A 16,893-nucleotide genomic window follows, 5' to 3' on the forward strand; every position below is an offset into this window, starting at 1 on the left:
TGTGACAGTAGTCATAGGCCGTATATGGCTAGGCACATGGCACATGACAACTGAGGAACTGATATTTTAAAATTTATTTTTTGAGTATGAAATATGATATGTCAAGAGCTTTGTAATGTTGTGAACAACCAATAAAAAAATTATTTTTTGAGGAACTGAATTTTTAACTTTAGAATCAAGTCCCTGAATTTTCAAGACAGCAGTTTGCAAAAAAGGCTAGACCTGACTGCCCATCACTGGAAATGCTTTTTTTGTCTGCATACAACAGAAAATAGTCAGAAACTTTAGTCTTTTCATAGGCAACTTATTCTTAGTGGGTTAATTTGAATGATTTGGTAGAAAGGGCAATCATATTATTTGAGTTGCTAAGAACACATTTCACCATAACAACCCACCTCATTACAACCACTCATTTCCCCACTCCCTGCCCTCCTGTCAGCAGCACGGGACCTTCATTTGGTGACCATATACTGGAATCCAGTCTGCAGGGAGCAAGGCCTAGCAGTAATAACTTCAGGCATTATGGGTCCCATGTCCCTTGCAAGTAACAGGCTTTGCTACCAGCCTTTCCCAGATGTAACTCCATCATTGGACATTCAGATCCAAGGCTGCAAAGTCATTCAAAGCCATCTTACTCCCTTCCCAGAGAACTATTTTATGCACCAGGATTTTCTTTTCTTTTTTTCTTTTTTTTTTACAAAATCCAAAATAATTTTATTCACTTTTTCAGATTTTTGCTTCCACAAGGTGTTCAGCAAACATGCTAAGGCGACAGAATGTCTAGTTGGTCACGACATGCAACACGGACCATACAACTGATGACAGCAGCGACCACGCTCACCTGAGCTACCCGGCCCCAGAGCACAAAGGGGGTCTTCAGGAACACACCGAACCACACGGCAATCAGCAACCTGAGGTAGGTCTCTTTACAGTACAAAAAAAAAAAAAAAAAAAAAAAACAAAAAAACTTCTACGCCAGTGTGAGACACTGATTAGCAAGAGCTGCTGAAAGTTGCAGACTTTGGAGAGAAGGAGACTGTGCGACAGCTGCAGTGAGGAAGGAAAACACACCCACACGATCCTGAACCCTGTCACTGAACTGTGAAGGTGTGGGAACAGGCAAATGAAAAGTACCACCTAAAAAAAGCAGCAGTTGGCACCGGGGCTGGGAGCCAACAGGTCTCGGAGCTGGACAGCCCCGTGCAGTGGGCAGCTTTAGGAACCTGAGGCAGTGGGACTCTCTGTGAACGGACTGATTCCAGTTTAGAAACAACAGCAAAAAGAGGAAGGCAGGAAAGAGACCCCCCCCCCCCCCACTGTGAGGAATGTGTCTGCGACTCTCATTCCTGCTGGAGGGGGGGAAAGGGGTCTGGGGCTGTGCCCCACTGCTCTCCTGACAGAAACAGTAAGTGACACCAGGACAGAAAGCAGGAGCCCTGAGAATTCACAGCGCTCTGCCAGGCCTCCAGCAGCCCCGTCCCGTCCCTGGAGTGGCTGCGGGAAGTCAGCAGAGGGGGCCGTGGAGGGCCTGCTATTGCCACACGTCTTCCTTGGGACACCCAGAAAGCCCAGCACCGTGAGACATCCAGCTAGAGAACAACAAAATGCTACCCTTCCTACAGTCTAATAGCAAAACCAGATCTCTAGTGCAGCAAACTGTACAAAAATGATAGAAAGGAATATGCACTGTTATTAGCACAGTGCTTATTTTAATATAAAATAAACAGCTTACATTTTCACTGTAAATATAGGCTATATACAGAATTAAATATAGATATAGCTACACGTATAAAGCTTCATTATAGGCCTCTGATACATTTATAGTAACGGTTCCCTGAACCTTTTAGAGTGAAATTAAGAACAAAAACTAAATTTTGTTTACATGAATATGGAATAAATACAATAATCAAAATATGATTCTCCCTAAAAGTGAAACACACAAGCCGATCCTGAAGTGCTGTGCGAAAGATAAAATCGGGAAAGGCAAGGTTTCGGCAGGAGGACATGAGGGGCCTGCCCCAGGCAGGGAGTGGCGATGCTCTGAAGAAAGGACTTCGTCAGTGGGAGGAGTTAGCCCTTGACAGCCACCTTGTTCTCTGCAGCAGCAAACATGGCGTAGAACCGGGAGCTGTCATTGGACAGAAGGACTGATGGGGTGTCAAACTCCACCACCTGCAAGAAGAGGAGATGGTGTCAGAATGTGACTGTGGGACAGTCGGGGTGACTCACAGGACCTACTGCTAAGGAAGAGAGGCACACCCCAGAACTTCCCCATAGGATGAAGTCGGGGGGACAACTCAACTAGTCTTGCTGCATCCATTTTCCCAAATACCCAGGGAGTAAAGAAAAGTTCAGGGAGAGAGACCTCTAGACTCTCTGTGTATAAATCCCATTTCTTCCAGCCTTGGGAATGAAGGAATCGATCAACAGGTTCTAATATTGCAGGGAAACGACTATGGCTCAAGTCAAGGACACACAGACATATGCCATTTTGCTGTGTAAACTAATCAAACCCTACAGACGGGAAAGGAAGAGCTCAGGATGCCTAATTGGCAGGGAAAAAAAAGGAAGGGATTGACTTAGTCAACCATCCATCCTGGAGATGGACTTCCAGGCAGAAGCCACCATGTGTATAAGGCAGAGGGCATCCCACATGTGGGAGTCTGTGATGTTTGAAAAGTGCTGTCAGGGGAGACTCGATGTATCACAGTGCTTATCTTGGGGGTGTGGGGATAAATAACTTGTGATCTTGTTTTTGCCTTTTTGTGTGTTTTAGGTTTTACTAAAATTAATGTCTTGCAGAAAGAACAACTTATATATCATGAGAAACTTGTAATCTATTACTGATAATAATGGTACCACAGTGACTACTTTTTTTGGTGGGGAGTACTGTGGATTGAACCTAGGGGTGCTTTACCACTGAGCTACATCCCCAGACTCCCCAACCCCCACCTGCTTTTTGAGACAGGGCCTCACCAAGTTGCTTCGAGCTTTGCTGAATTGCCAAGACTGGCCTAAAACATGCAATCCTCTTGATTCAGCCTCCAGAGTCACTGGGATTATGGGTGTGTGCCTCTGCTCCCAGCCCACAATAACTTCTTTTATTAAAGTTTATTATGTGTCAGCATTATGCTTAGTGATTTATGTGCCATCCCTCAACATGTAATCAATCCTCACAACAGTTGAGAAAGAGAAAGGTTAACTTCGCTTTTCAGGCTCAGGGACTTTGACCAGGGTAGAAGGAAGTAGAAGGATTACTTAACAAGAAAAAAAATTAAGGGGAAAGAAGGTCAGAGTGCTCATAAAGAGTCAATCGTTCTCCAACTCCAAAACACATTGAGTCATCCCTAGAAACAAACAGGCCTGGATTGGTGTCTTTTTCCTAGCCAGGTGTGGTGGTACACTCTTGTAATCCCAGCAGCTTTGGAGGCTGAGATAGGAGGATCATGAGTTCAAAGCCAGTTTCAGCAAAACTGAGGCTCTAATAAATAACTCAGTGAGACCCTGTCTTTAAATAAAATACAAACTGAGCTGGGGATGTGGCTCAGTGGTTAAGTGCCCCTAAATTCAATCCCTCGTTACCCTCCCCCTACAAAAAATTCCTAGAAGGTGTTCTACTTTGTTTTATTTTATTTTTTATTATTATCCTTTTTTTCAAAGAGGTTTATCTGGGAAAGTAGACACATATTCAAGGGAGAATGGGGCAAGCAATCTCAAGAGTGAGACACAGCAACCAGTTGGTGTGTGTGTTCCTTTAAAAAAAAATACACACACACACATATTATTTTTAAAATTTTTCTTCCTTTTACCTTATTTTATTAAGTTCTATTTAATACCTACAAACACAGTAGTAGTGCTGCATAACTAATATATTAAAAAGAATCTAAACATTTAGGATCATGTAAAGGACAGTCACAAAAAAATACTAATATTAAAATAATTTCAGGAAAAGGAAAAAAATCATCTCTCCCTACATTTTCTCAACTTAGTTTTTGAGTCCTGGCTGAATCGGTTCTACAGAATGCTTTTCTCAATGTGCCCACCCCCCCAGTAGTGAGGTGTGGTGGTTAAAAGCACTGGCTTGGGTTTCAGGGCCTGAGTTCACTTCCTGTGGCCCTGAGGCCCCTGAGCCCGCGTCCCCTCATTTATGAAGCAGAGTTAACACTCCTACCTGGTTCTGGCTGTTGTAACAATGGAGTCACATTGCAAGATGACTTGTAAAGCTCTAAGCACAGTGATGACACACAATAAACCTTTAATAAAAGTGGCTGTTGTGGTGCCATTATCATTAATAACAGAAGACAAGCCATTATGAATGGCCTATTTCTACCAAATTATTAATTTATTTCTATCCCGGGGCACACAGAGGAGTTATTTGTCCAACATAAATTTACTTGACAACTGCTTGTGGGAAGAACTGTGGAACAGAGTGCTGCTGGGGACCCAGAGAAGGGGAGGTGGGACCCCTCCTTCAGAGAGCTTACAGGGGGCTCTCCAGGGAGACAGAGCATCTCAGAATCACTACAGATGAAGTAGAAGGACTACAAAAAAAGGGACAGATAAAGTTTAAGAAGGCTGAGGCAACTAGGGAGTCTCATGAAAGCTTTTGCATTTGAGCCCTGTCCTTCTTCAGGGACAGGCAGGCTATAAGCAGGTAGTAGAGCTCTCAGAGTGAAGACAGAGAGGGGACAAGGCTTAGAGGATGCAAGATTGTCTATAGCCAATGATGCCTGCAAAGAAAGGTGGGAAACGAAGAAGGCTAAGCTAGAACCAGACTGTGGGGACGTCTGGAGCAACAGGGTAAGAAGTTTGGCACTACTATATTATTGCAAAAAGCAAACACAGGTGGCTGGTCAAATATGCCTTAGGTTGTTCTTATACAGGTGAATGAATCACTAAGTACATGTGCTCTTTGCCCTACCTCAAAGTGACATTGCTTACAATCAACAAAAGAACTACTAAAACAAAATGAAAGTGCAGTAGGAGTCCACCTGATTCCATCTCTAGATTATTTCCCTCCCAAGGGCAACCAGAAGAGTGTTGCTATGGCTGCTTATCTGAATGCCTAGGACCACATGAAGATGGCAATCAGCCCATCACTAGCAGAGGGCAGCTTTCCTTCCAGAAAAAGCCACATGCCAAGCCAAAGTCCCTGAAGGGCTCAGTACCTGTCCCTGGGCCAGCACCATAATCCTATCAGAGCCTAAAACTGTATGCAGGCGATGGGCAATCGTCAGCATGGTGCAGTCTGCGAATGCTTCTCGGATGGTCTCTTGAATCAGTAAGTCTGTCTCCGTATCCATGGCAGCTGTGGCTTCATCTAAAATCAGAATCTGCCAGCAAAGCAGAGAAGAAAAAGGGATCCAGAATGCTTAATTCCTTAATTCCATTCTGGTTAATCTCAGTTTCACTAAAATGTATTTCATTATTTAAATTCTATGCTATACATTGTTTTTTTCTAAGTAGATACACATGTATAAAAATATGTTTTGGCTTAGAACTGAAATAACCCACATTTGCCTTGATTTCCACAAACAGGACACACACATAATACTGTTAATTAAATACTTGATCCTACTTGCTGTGTGGCTTTTGATGTACACCTTAACTTTTCCGAACCTCCTTTTTCCTATTTGTAAAATGAAGAGGGGTTCCATTTGATGACCTGGAAGTCTCCTGAAGCCGTTCAATCTTCTGTCTATAGTCTACAGGGCTATAACTATTCCCTGGCCAGAAATAACAGTGTCCTTGGATTCTGAAGGCTTAGGGAGGTTCAAAAACACAATAAAAGACACCTCCCCAAACCCATATACTAAATTGTGTCAAGGCTAATTTAGAAGCAACGCTGGCCATGCTCTTGGATAGTGCCCCTGGGCTTGGAGATAGGAGCCTGGGACCCCATGGCCGCAAGCAAGGTTGTACTCCCCACTCCAGCTCTTCTTTGCTGCTCTTTGTTCCCACCACCTGCCCAGTGCCTCACCTCACTGTGTTCTCACCTTACAGTGACGAAGCAGGGCCCGTGCTATGCACAAGAGCTGCCGCTCCCCCACAGAGAAGTTGTCCCCGTTCTCCATCACTTCAGATTCAAGTTTCAGAGGTAGCTGAGCAATCTAGGGGTGGGGAAGCAAAGATTGGAAGAGTAAAAATCCAAATTCAACCTTTTCAACTTCCAGAGGCAAAAAGAAATGATTCTGAAACTTCTCAAAGAATTACCAGGCACTTCTTGGCTCATCTGAAAGAAGGGACATATGATCACGTGTACTAGAATCCACGTTTTGTATGACAGCCTACGTTTTGAATATAGGATTCTGTTAGTTCCACACCATCAAAACATCCCAGAAGTTCCAATATTTATATGTCCCACAAATCTTGTCAGATTGTGGCCCCTCATTTTTGGTTCTGAAATTATGATCATATAAAAGGAAATGGAGTAAACAAAAGTCCACTTCTAAAGGCCAAGGCTGCAGGCCTGTGGCTGCCAAACTTTTATTTTTGTAAGCCGTGGAACATATTCTTCAAATGAAACTGCTGGAGAAAGCCCAGTGAGAATGACGAAAGCAGGGCTTATCTATTTGAATCGAGGTAGGGGATACTGAGCCTGACTCAACTTGGGCAAACTAGAGCCCAACTCCAGCCAGTGGTACCCATCTTCAGGATGTGGCTCCTGGCAGGGGCCTGCTGAGTTGCCCTAAGAGATCTGTGATTCACATGCATACTACATGTTTTCTGCAGACTCAGTAAATTATATGACTTTTACACATACATAGTTGCTGCAAAAGTATTACACTGTTATGATTAATGAAAATTAATTTAAAAGCATTAATAAATTCTGAGTTGTCATTAATATCTTTACAGTCAATGGATAGTATGAGGCAATATGACCATGGGTGGTGTGGGAAATGAGGCTAGGAGGAACCAACCCTTAGGATATATCTGAAATGCCTGGGAAGCTCTGCTCCAAAATACTCTTTCACAACATCTTGGCTTTGGGGGAAAGGTGGCTGCTGGCATGGGGAGCCAGAGCAGGCTGGGGAGTGAGGGCAGCACCCCTGGGTTTCTCCCCTTACAATTCCAGCACAGCTCATGTTGGGCTCTTCACTTACACATTCTTTCATGTGTGTCCTTTCTAGGGCATCCCAGATCTGGTCTTCAGTGTACTGGTTGAAGGGGTCCAAATTTGATCTAGAGAGAAATGAAGTAAGAAATTTTCAGAGGTCAGAGTTTAAGCAATCAAACTCCAAGTATTGACAGTAGTGAAAGTTTAACATGCACACACAGAACAGAGGATTCTAGCCCTGAAAGTCACAGATGGCTCATTCCACAAGCAGCCACAAAGAAGTCTGAGAACAGACTGGGCCTCCCTTTCTTCTCTATAAAACTTGGTTCAACTTTAACTTTTTACTGTGTAAATAATAATAGTCAGGGGCTGGGGTTGTGGCTCAGTGGTAGAGCGCTCACCTAGCACATGCGAGGCCCTGGGTTCGATCCTCAGCACCACATAAAAATAAATAAATAAATATATTGTGTCCAACTAAAAAATAAAATATTAAAAAAAATAATAATACTAGTCATACAAATTTTTTTTCTTTTTTCTTTTTCTTTTTTTTGGTACTAGGGATTAAATCCAGGGGTACTGAACCACTGAGACACAACCCCAGCCCTTTTAAATATTTTATTTAGAAATAGGGTCTCGATGAGTTGCTTAGGGCCTTGCTAAATTGCTGAGGCTGGCTTTGAATTTACCATCCTCCTGCTTCAGCTTCTCGAGCCGAGAAAATTTTTTTAAAAATACAGATATGCAAAACACAGAACAAAAATGAGCATGTTTTAAACACCTCTAATGATACCCCTCGAAACAAACACTGTTAGTATTTTGGCAGATATCCTTTCAGATTTTTTCCTGTGTCAATGTGTTAAAAAATACATCTCTTGGATATCTCCGCACGGAGGGTCGCGCCCCGCAGCTGGAGTCTGCGGCGCGCGCTGGGAAGCGGCGAGGTGCCGGAGTGGGGGTACAGCGATGCGGATTCTGGGGGCTCCTGCCAGTGGTGCAATGGCCGTGCTTAGTGCTGAGTTCCGGCTTTGAGACAGAGGAGAGAAGCGGTCCAGTTCGGTTCTCGACACTGGTCGGACCACGGAGGAGGACAGCAGCCGCCATCTTGGAGAGCTGATGTAATCATCCCTGTTTTCTACTGATCTCAGCTCATTCAGCTACGGAACAGGTGATTTCAGGCTGGTATTTGCCTGTGTCTCGCAGACAGATCGCTCAGGCTCGGGGCTGGAGAACCAGTGGAGAATACTCCTAGGGGCTCGCTCCTGGCAAGGCGTGCGCCGGGCTCTGAGCGGCTGGAATCTGGTTCCCGGGGCTGCTTTGGCCCAGGGCTGGGGAACCTGCGGAGACTGCGTGTTGAGGCCAGCTCCAAGTGGAGAGTGCGCTGAACTCGGGGCGGCTGGGTTCTGACTCCCGGAACAGTTTTGGCCCGGGGCTGGGGAGCCCGCGGGGACTGCATCTTTGAGCCTGCTCCCAGGGGAGCGTGCACCGAGCTCGGAGAGCTTGGAGCAGCCGGGCTCTGGCTCCCAGAGTTGCTTTGGCCTGGGGCAGGGGAACCCGCAGGGGTCGCTCCTTGGAGCCTGCTCCTAGGGGAGCGTGAGCCGGGATTAGAGAGGCCGGGTTCTGGCTCCCGAAGCTGCTTTGGCCCAGGGTTGGGGAACCTGCGGTGACTGCTTCTCGGTCCGGGTCCTGCTGGGTGATGTGGGGGCCAGGGGGGCAGAGTGGAGCTGCCGCCTGCGCCCAGAGCAGGCCAAGTGACCCGCCGGTGTGGTATCACGACACCCCAACTGCAGCTGGGGCCGAAGAAAGTAGCCGCCCACGCCTAGAACAGGACCAGCGACCCGATGGCGTGGTAGCCAAGTCACCCCATTTGGAGTAGGGGCTGTGCAGAGCCGCTGTCTGAGCCTGCAAGGTAGGCAGACCTGCGTCCCACTGGCAGGACAGGCCTGGTAGCCTGCCAGCGTGGTGGACACGTAGCACCGAGGCAGTCACGTCACATTGGATGGAGCGGGGGTGGAGCAGAGCTGCCGCCCGTGTGCGGAAAAGGCCCAGCGCCCAGCGACCCGTTGGAGAGGCAGTCAGGTACCCCCATTGGGAGTGGGGGCTGAGCAGAACTGCCGCCTGAGCCCGCAAGGTAGGCAGACCTGCAACCCACCGGCGGAACAGGCCTAGAGGCCTGCCAGCATGGTAGACACATCACACCAATTGGAGTTGGGGCCGAGCAGAGCCACCGACCACATCCGGATCAGGACCAACGACCCGAAGGCGTGGTAGTTACGTCACCACAATTGGAGTGCGGGCAGAGCAGAGCTGCCACCCGCGCCCACAGGGTGGGCAGACCTGCGACCAATCAGAGTGGTAGACAGATCACCCTAATTAGAGGAGGAGCACAGCCACTACCCGCCCTGCAAGGGAGATTTCCCAACTATACAAGAGCAATATAAATAAATAGGGGGAAAATTTCAAAAACACAACAGTTTCACCAAGCAGAAAGAAACGCGAGCAGTACGAAACGACAAGGAAAGAAAGGACCACAAGCAATGCAGGTCAACTCAACTTTAGAAGAGGTAATAGCTGCAACAGATGGAATGTCAGAAAAAGAGTTCAGGATATACATGCTTCAGATGATCTGGAGTCTCAAGGAAGACATGAGACAGCAAAATCAGACAATGAAAGATCACTTTGACAAGGAACTACATAAACAAATCCAGGAAGTAAAAGATCAATTACATAGGGAGATAGAGGTAATAAAAAACAAACAAATAGAAATCTTAGAAATGCAGGAAGCAATAAACCAACTTAAAAACTCAATTGAGAATACTACCAGCAGAGTAGATCACTTAGAAGATAGAACATCAGACAATGAAGACAAAGTATTTCAACTTGAAAAGAACATAGACAGCTCAGCAAGACTGCTAAGAAACCATGAGCAGAACATCCAAGAAATATGGGATAACATTAAAAGACCAAACTTAAGAGTCATTGGGATACAGGAAGGCACAGAGCTCCAAACCAAAGGAATAAACAATCTATTCAATGAAATAATACGAGAAAACTTCCCAGACTTGAAGAATGAGACAGAATCCCAAATCCTAGAAGCCTACAGGACGCTGAATGTGCAAAATCATAAGAGATCCACACCTAGACACATTATAATGAAGATGCCCAACATACAGAATAAGGAGAGAATTTTAAAAGCTACAAGAGAAAAGAAGCAGATTACATTTAGGGGTAAACCAATCAGGATAACAGCTGATCTCTCAACACAGACTCTGAAAGCTAGAAGATCCTGGAATAACATATTTCAAACACTGAAAGAAAATGGGTTCCAACCAAGAATCGTGTATCCGGTGAAATTAAGCTTCGGGATGGAAGATGAAATTAAAACCTTCCACGATAAACAAAAGTTAAAAGAATTCGCAGCTAGAAAACCATCTCTTCAAAAAATCCTTGGCAAAACATTACAGGAAGAGAAAATCGAAAATAACAATGAAAACCAACAGTGGGAGGTAGGACAGTAAAGGGGGGAAAGTAATCAAAGAGGAAAACAAATCAGGTTTAGTAACATTAATAAACAAATATGGCTGGAAGAACAAACCATATCTCAATAATAACCCTAAATGTTAATGGCTTAAACTCACCAATTAAGAGACACAGGCTAGTTGAATGGATCACAAAACAAGACCCAACAATATGCTGCCTACAGGAGACGCATTTGATAGGAAAAGATATACATAGACTGAAGGTGAAAGGTTGGGAAAAATCATACCACTCATATGGACTGCGGAAACAAGCAGGAGTGTCCATATTCATATCTAATAAAATAGATTTCAAGCCAAAGTTAATCAAAAGGGATAAAGAGGGACACTGCATACTGCTCAAGGGAACCATACACCAACAAGACATAATAATCATAAATATATATGCCCCAAACAATGGTGCAGCTATGTTCGTCAAGCAAACTCTTCTCAAGTTCAAGAGTCTAATAGACCACCATACAATAATCATGGGAGACTTCAACACACCTCTCTCACCACTGGACAGATCTTCCAAACAAAAGTTAAATAAGGAAACTATAGAACTCAATAACACAATTAACAACCTAGACTTAATTGACATATATAGAATATACCACCCAACATCAAGCAGTTACACTTTTTTCTCAGCAGCACATGGATCCTTCTCAAAAACAGATCATATATTATGTCACAGGGCAACTCTTAGACAATATAAAGGAGTAGAGATAATACCATGCATCCTATCTGATCATAAGGGAATGAAACTGAAAATCAACGATAAAAGAAGGAAGGAAGAAGTTGGAAATCGAGGAGGAAGATGGCAGCGGGAAGTGAGTAAACCGCTCCGTGCTCCGCGCCGCTGCACCCGCAGCGTATGTTGCCGCGTCTTAAAAGATGAAGTAAAGATCATTAAAGGAGATCTGTCGACAAAGACTCAGCACCGTGTCAAGAAAGGGGCCTAGGTGGAGTGAATCCGCCACGACTCCAGCCAAGGTGGAGTGAGTCCATCACGACTTCAGCGCGAGCAGTAAGGCTGCAGCCCCCGAGCTGCCTGGCTCCCTCGGCCCCTTCTCCTTCTCCTCTCCGCCTTTCCGCTTTGCTTCTCCCCCGCCGTCTCTTCTCCGACACTCAGTCCCTAAATCTAGATCTCAATTTCTTTCCCCCACCCCGCCCGCTCTCCTGCGTGTCCAGTACCCGGCCCGTGCGGGCCCCGAGGTGCTGTCTCCCCTCCCCCAGCCCGCACCCCTTCCCCCGGGGTCCCGAAGGCCACAGCTGGGCCGCCACTGCGTCGCCGCCGCCGCTTCCCACGGAGCACCATAGAGCAGACGCTTCACCGCGCAAGTGAGCTGCCGAGTAAAATGGAACAGCTGATAAGATGAGTGACAATTTAAAATCTAAGTGATCCAACATGGCGGCGGACGCGGAGAGATCAAGTCTCTAACCCCTTCAGCTGCGCGAGCATAGGGAGAAGGAAACTGTCAAAATACTGTTCGCTCAGGACCACTAGGCACTGTTGAGCTGAAGGGGATCCCGGGCGAACAGTCTGCCCCTCTCAGAACACACCGAGCCCGGATTGGGCTGCATTCTAGTTCTGGTTCGCCTGCTTCTCGTGACTCAGCACTAATGATCCCGCTGAAATAACTAGTCGGCCCACCTGAACTCACAGAGGTAAAAGCCAACTGAGCACGATAGTCAGACCCAGGGTATCCCTCTGCTGACAACAGAGGTCCCTTGCACCAGCTACCAGGGGAGTTGCTACCTGAGGGCAAACAAATTCGCTGGGGGTCCTCAGCCCCAAGCCCTACAAACTTAGGGTCTGAGGGAGGCAAACAGAAAGGGTGTGCCCAGGCATCCATGGAAACAGGGCTCCCAGGAGCAGCAGACCCGGCGTGTAGCCAGTATTGTGGAGAGCGTCACAGGTGAGCGGGGCCTGGCTTGAGGAACCACAAGAGAAGGCCCTAGGCACTCAGGATTGGAGACCCGCACAGTCTGGGAAGAAGAGCTGAGGCACAGTGATTGGTTCCCACCCATCAAGAAGAGAAGCCTGGCCCAGTGGGCATAGCTCCACCTACTGGAAGAGAAGTTAATTGAGCTCTATGACTGCATTTATTATTATTATTTTTTTTTTTAATGATTATTATTGGTATTTTTTTTAAATTTTATTTTCACTTTTTGTTGTTGATGTTGTTGTTGTTCTTCAACTTTCTTATTAATGGTTTCAATTTTTTTAATTCTTTTTATTCTATTATTATTACTATTATTTTTTAAACTTTAATTTCCATTTGTTTATTATCATTATAATTTTTTTTTGGTTTTAAATTTTTATTTTTTCACTTTCTCTTTCTTTCTTTTCACTTTTTTTCTTTTGTCTTTTCATTTCTTTTCAATTTTCTTATTCCCCCTTTCTTTAATTCTACCTGCCTACACTCACTCTCTTTAGGGACTTCTTCCCTTCCCTTCTAATACCTCTCCTCCCAAGCATCAAATAAATTTATAAGAGTAAACAGTAACTCAGCAGTCAAACAGAAGAAGAAGTATCATGAGCATAAAAAAGCAAGGAAGAAAAGGAGTACAAACAATGAAGGACAGCCTAAATATTCAGGAGGACCTGGAGTCATCAGAAAAATGGCCATATAAAGAACTCAAGGAACACCTTAGACAGATGGAAAGGAACCTTAAAGATCACATTGAAAATGAAGTACATAAACAGATGAAAGAAGAAGTTAAGCATCTTTATCAGGAGATAGAGATTATAAAAAATAATCAAACAATAATTCTAGAAATGAAGGAAACGATAAACCAAATTAAAAACTCAATCGAGAGTATCACTAACAGAGTGGAGCAAGTAGAAGCCAGAACGTCAGATAATGAAGACAAAATATATCATCTTGAAAAGAGTATAGCCCACTCAGATAGGCTGGTAAAAAATCACGAGAAAAACATCCAAGAGATTTGGGATAACTTAAAAAAACCAAACTTACGAGTCATCGGGATAGAGGAAGGCACAGAGATTCATACCAAGGGAATTAGTAACCTGCTGAATGAAATAATTACAGAAAACTTTCCAGAAATAAAAAAGGAAACAGATATACAAATTGTAGATGCATACAGGACACCGAGCACACAAAATCACAGTAGACCAACGCCAAGACACATTGTTATGAAGATATCCAATATACAGAACAAAGAGAAAATATTAAAAGCTACAAGAGAAAAGAGGCAGATTACATTTAGGGGTAAACCAATAAGGTTAACAACGGATTTTTCATCACAGACGCTGAAAGCGAGAAGATCCTGGAACAACGTATTTCAAACACTGAAAGACAATGGATGCCAACCAAGAATTCTGTATACAGCAAAATTAAGCTTCAGATACAACAACGAAATAAAAATCTTTCATGATAAACAAAAGCTAAAAGAATTTGTAGCCAGAAAACCAGCATTGCAAAGCGTCTTGAGCAAAACACTACATGAGGAAGAAATGAAAAACAATAACCAAAACCATCAGCGGGAAGTGCCTCGGTAAAGACAGAGGATGCGGGGGAAGCTAATCATGGAGAAACAAACTAAATTAGAAAAAAAAAAGAGATAAATAATCAAACATGGCTGAAAGTACAAACCATATATCAATAGTAACTCTAAATGTTAATGGCTTAAACTCTCCAATAAAGCGACATAGGCTGGTAACATGGATTAAAAAAACAAATCCAACAATATGCTGCCTCCAGGAGACACATCTGATTGGAAAAGACATACACAGGCTCAAGGTAAAAGGTTGGGAAAAAATATACCACGCACACAGTCCTCGTAAGCAAGCAGGGGTGGCCATTCTCATATTGAATAAAATCGACTTCAAGACTAAGTTAATCAAAAGGGATAAGGAAGGACATTATATACTGTTAAAAGGAACCATTCACCAACAAGACATAACAATTATCAATATTTATGCACCAAATAATGGCGCTGCGACGTTCATAAAACAAACTCTCCTCAAGTTCAAGAATCAAATAGACCACAACACAATAATCATGGGTGACTTCAACACACCTCTCTCACCATTGGACAGATCCTCCAAACAAAAGTTGAATAAAGAAACTATTGACCTCAATATCACAATCAATAACCTAGACTTAACTGACATATATAGAATATATCAACCATCATCAAGTGGATATACTTTTTTCTCAGCAGCACATGGATCCTTCTCAAAAATAGACCATATATTATGCCATAGGGCAACCCTCAGTAAATATAAAGGGGTGGAGATAATACCATGCAGTTTATCAGATCATAATGGAATGAAACTGGAAATCAATGATAAAAGAAGGAAGGAAAAAATCCTACATCACATGGACAATGAACAATACGTTACTGAATGATCAATGGGTTACAGAAGACATAAAGGAGGAAATAAAAAAGTTCTTAGAGATAAATGAAAATACAGACACAACATATCGGAATCTATGGGACACAATGAAAGCAGTTTTAAGAGGGAAATTCATCGCCTGGAGGTCATTCCTCAAAAAAAGGAAAAACCAACAAATAAATGAGCTCACACTTCATCTCAAAGCCCTAGAAAAGGAAGAACAAAACAACATCAAATGTAGCAGAAGGCAAGAATTAATTAAAATCAGAGCAGAAATCAATGAAATTGAAACAAAAGAAACTATTGAAAAAATTAACAAAACAAAAAGTTGGTTCTTTGAAAAAATAAACAAGATCGACAGACCCTTAGCCATGCTAATGAAGAGAAGAAGAGAGAGAACTCAAATTACTAACATACGAGATGAAAAAGGCAATATCACAACAGATGCTACAGAAATACAGAAGACAATTAGAAATTACTTTGAAAACCTATATTCCAATAAAATAGAAGATAGTGAAGACATTGATAAATTTCTTAGGTCATATGATTTGCCCAGACTGAGTCAGGAGGATACACACGATTTAAAGGGACCAATATCAATGGATGAAATAGAAGAAGCAATCAAAAGACTACCAACCAAGAAAAGCCCAGGACCAGATGGGTACACAGCGGAGTTTTACAAAACCTTTAAAGAAGAATTAATACCAATACTTTTCAAGTTATTTCAGGAAATAGAAAAAGAGGGAGCTCTACCAAATTCATTCTATGAGGCCAACATCACCCTGATTCCGAAACCAGACAAAGGCACCTCAAAGAAAGAAAACTACAGACCAATATCTCTGATGAACCTAGATGCAAAAATCCTCAATACAATTCTGGCGAATTGGATACAAAGGCACATCAAAAAAATTGTGCACCATGATCAAGTAGGATTCATCCCTGGGATGCAAGGCTGGTTCAATATACGGAAATCAATAAATGTTATCCACCACATCAATAAACTTAAAGATAAGAACCATATGATCATCTCGATAGACACAGAAAAAGCATTTGACAAAGTACAGCATCCCTTTATGTTCAAAACATTAGAAAAACTAGGGATAACAGGAACTTACCTCGACATTGTAAAAGCTATCTATGCTAAGCCTCAGGCTAGCATCATTCTGAATAGAGAAAAATTGAAGGCATTCCCTCTAAAATCTGGAACAAGACAGGGATGCCCCCTATCACCACTTCTATTCAATATAGTTCTCGAAACACTGGCCAGAGCAATTAGACAGACGAAATAAAGTAAAGGCATAAAAATAGGAAAAGAAGAACTTAAATTATCACTATTTGCGGATGACATGATTCTATACCTAGAAGACCCAAAAGGGTCTACAAAAAAACTACTAGAACTAATAAATGAATTCAGCAAAGTGGCAGGATATAAAATCAACACACATAAATCAAAGGCATTTCTGTATATCAGCGACAAAACTTCTGAAACGGAAATGAGGAAAAACACTCCATTCACAATATCCTCAAAAAAAAAAAAAAAATACTTGGGAATCAACCTAACAAAAGAGGTGAAAGACCTATACAATGAAAACTACAGAACCCTAGAGAGAAATAGAAGAGGATCTTAGAAGATGGAAAAATATACCTTGTTCATGGATAGGCAAAACTAACATCATCAAAATGGCGATATTACCAAAAGTTCTCTATAGGTTCAATGCAATGCCAATCAAAATCCCAATGGCATTTCTTGTAGAAATAGATAAAGCAATCGTGAAATTCATATGGAAAAATAAAAGACCCAGAATAGCAAAAACAATTCTAAGCAGGAAGTATGAATCAGGCGATATAGCGATACCAGATTTCAAACTATATTACAGAGCAATAGTAATAAAAACAGCATGATACTGGTACCAGAACAGGCAGGTGGACCAATGGTACAGAATAGAGGAAACAGAGAC

At 43.1% G+C, this 16,893-nt stretch overlaps 1 protein-coding gene across 8 annotated transcripts in view; it reads right to left on the reverse strand.

The window, feature by feature from the left end:
- Window positions 1–668: 668 nt before the first annotated feature.
- Window positions 669–16,893, reverse strand: part of ABCC5 (ATP binding cassette subfamily C member 5) — a 90,783-nt gene continuing 74,558 nt past the window's right edge. For all 8 annotated transcript variants that reach the window (XM_081301392.1, XM_081301393.1, XM_081301397.1 and 5 more), the window contains 4 exons: window positions 7,104–7,182; window positions 5,997–6,110; window positions 5,169–5,333; window positions 669–2,172 (listed from right to left, as the gene is read on the reverse strand). In XM_081301392.1, the coding sequence (XP_081157518.1) occupies window positions 2,071–2,172; window positions 5,169–5,333; window positions 5,997–6,110; window positions 7,104–7,182 (460 nt within the window). In that variant the 3' untranslated portion in view covers window positions 669–2,070. The remainder of the gene's footprint in view (window positions 2,173–5,168; window positions 5,334–5,996; window positions 6,111–7,103; window positions 7,183–16,893) is intronic.

The sequence above is a fragment of the Spermophilus citellus genome, assembly GCF_964194105.1.
Source record: "Spermophilus citellus genome assembly, chromosome: 7".
Lineage (NCBI taxonomy): Eukaryota > Metazoa > Chordata > Mammalia > Rodentia > Sciuridae > Spermophilus > Spermophilus citellus.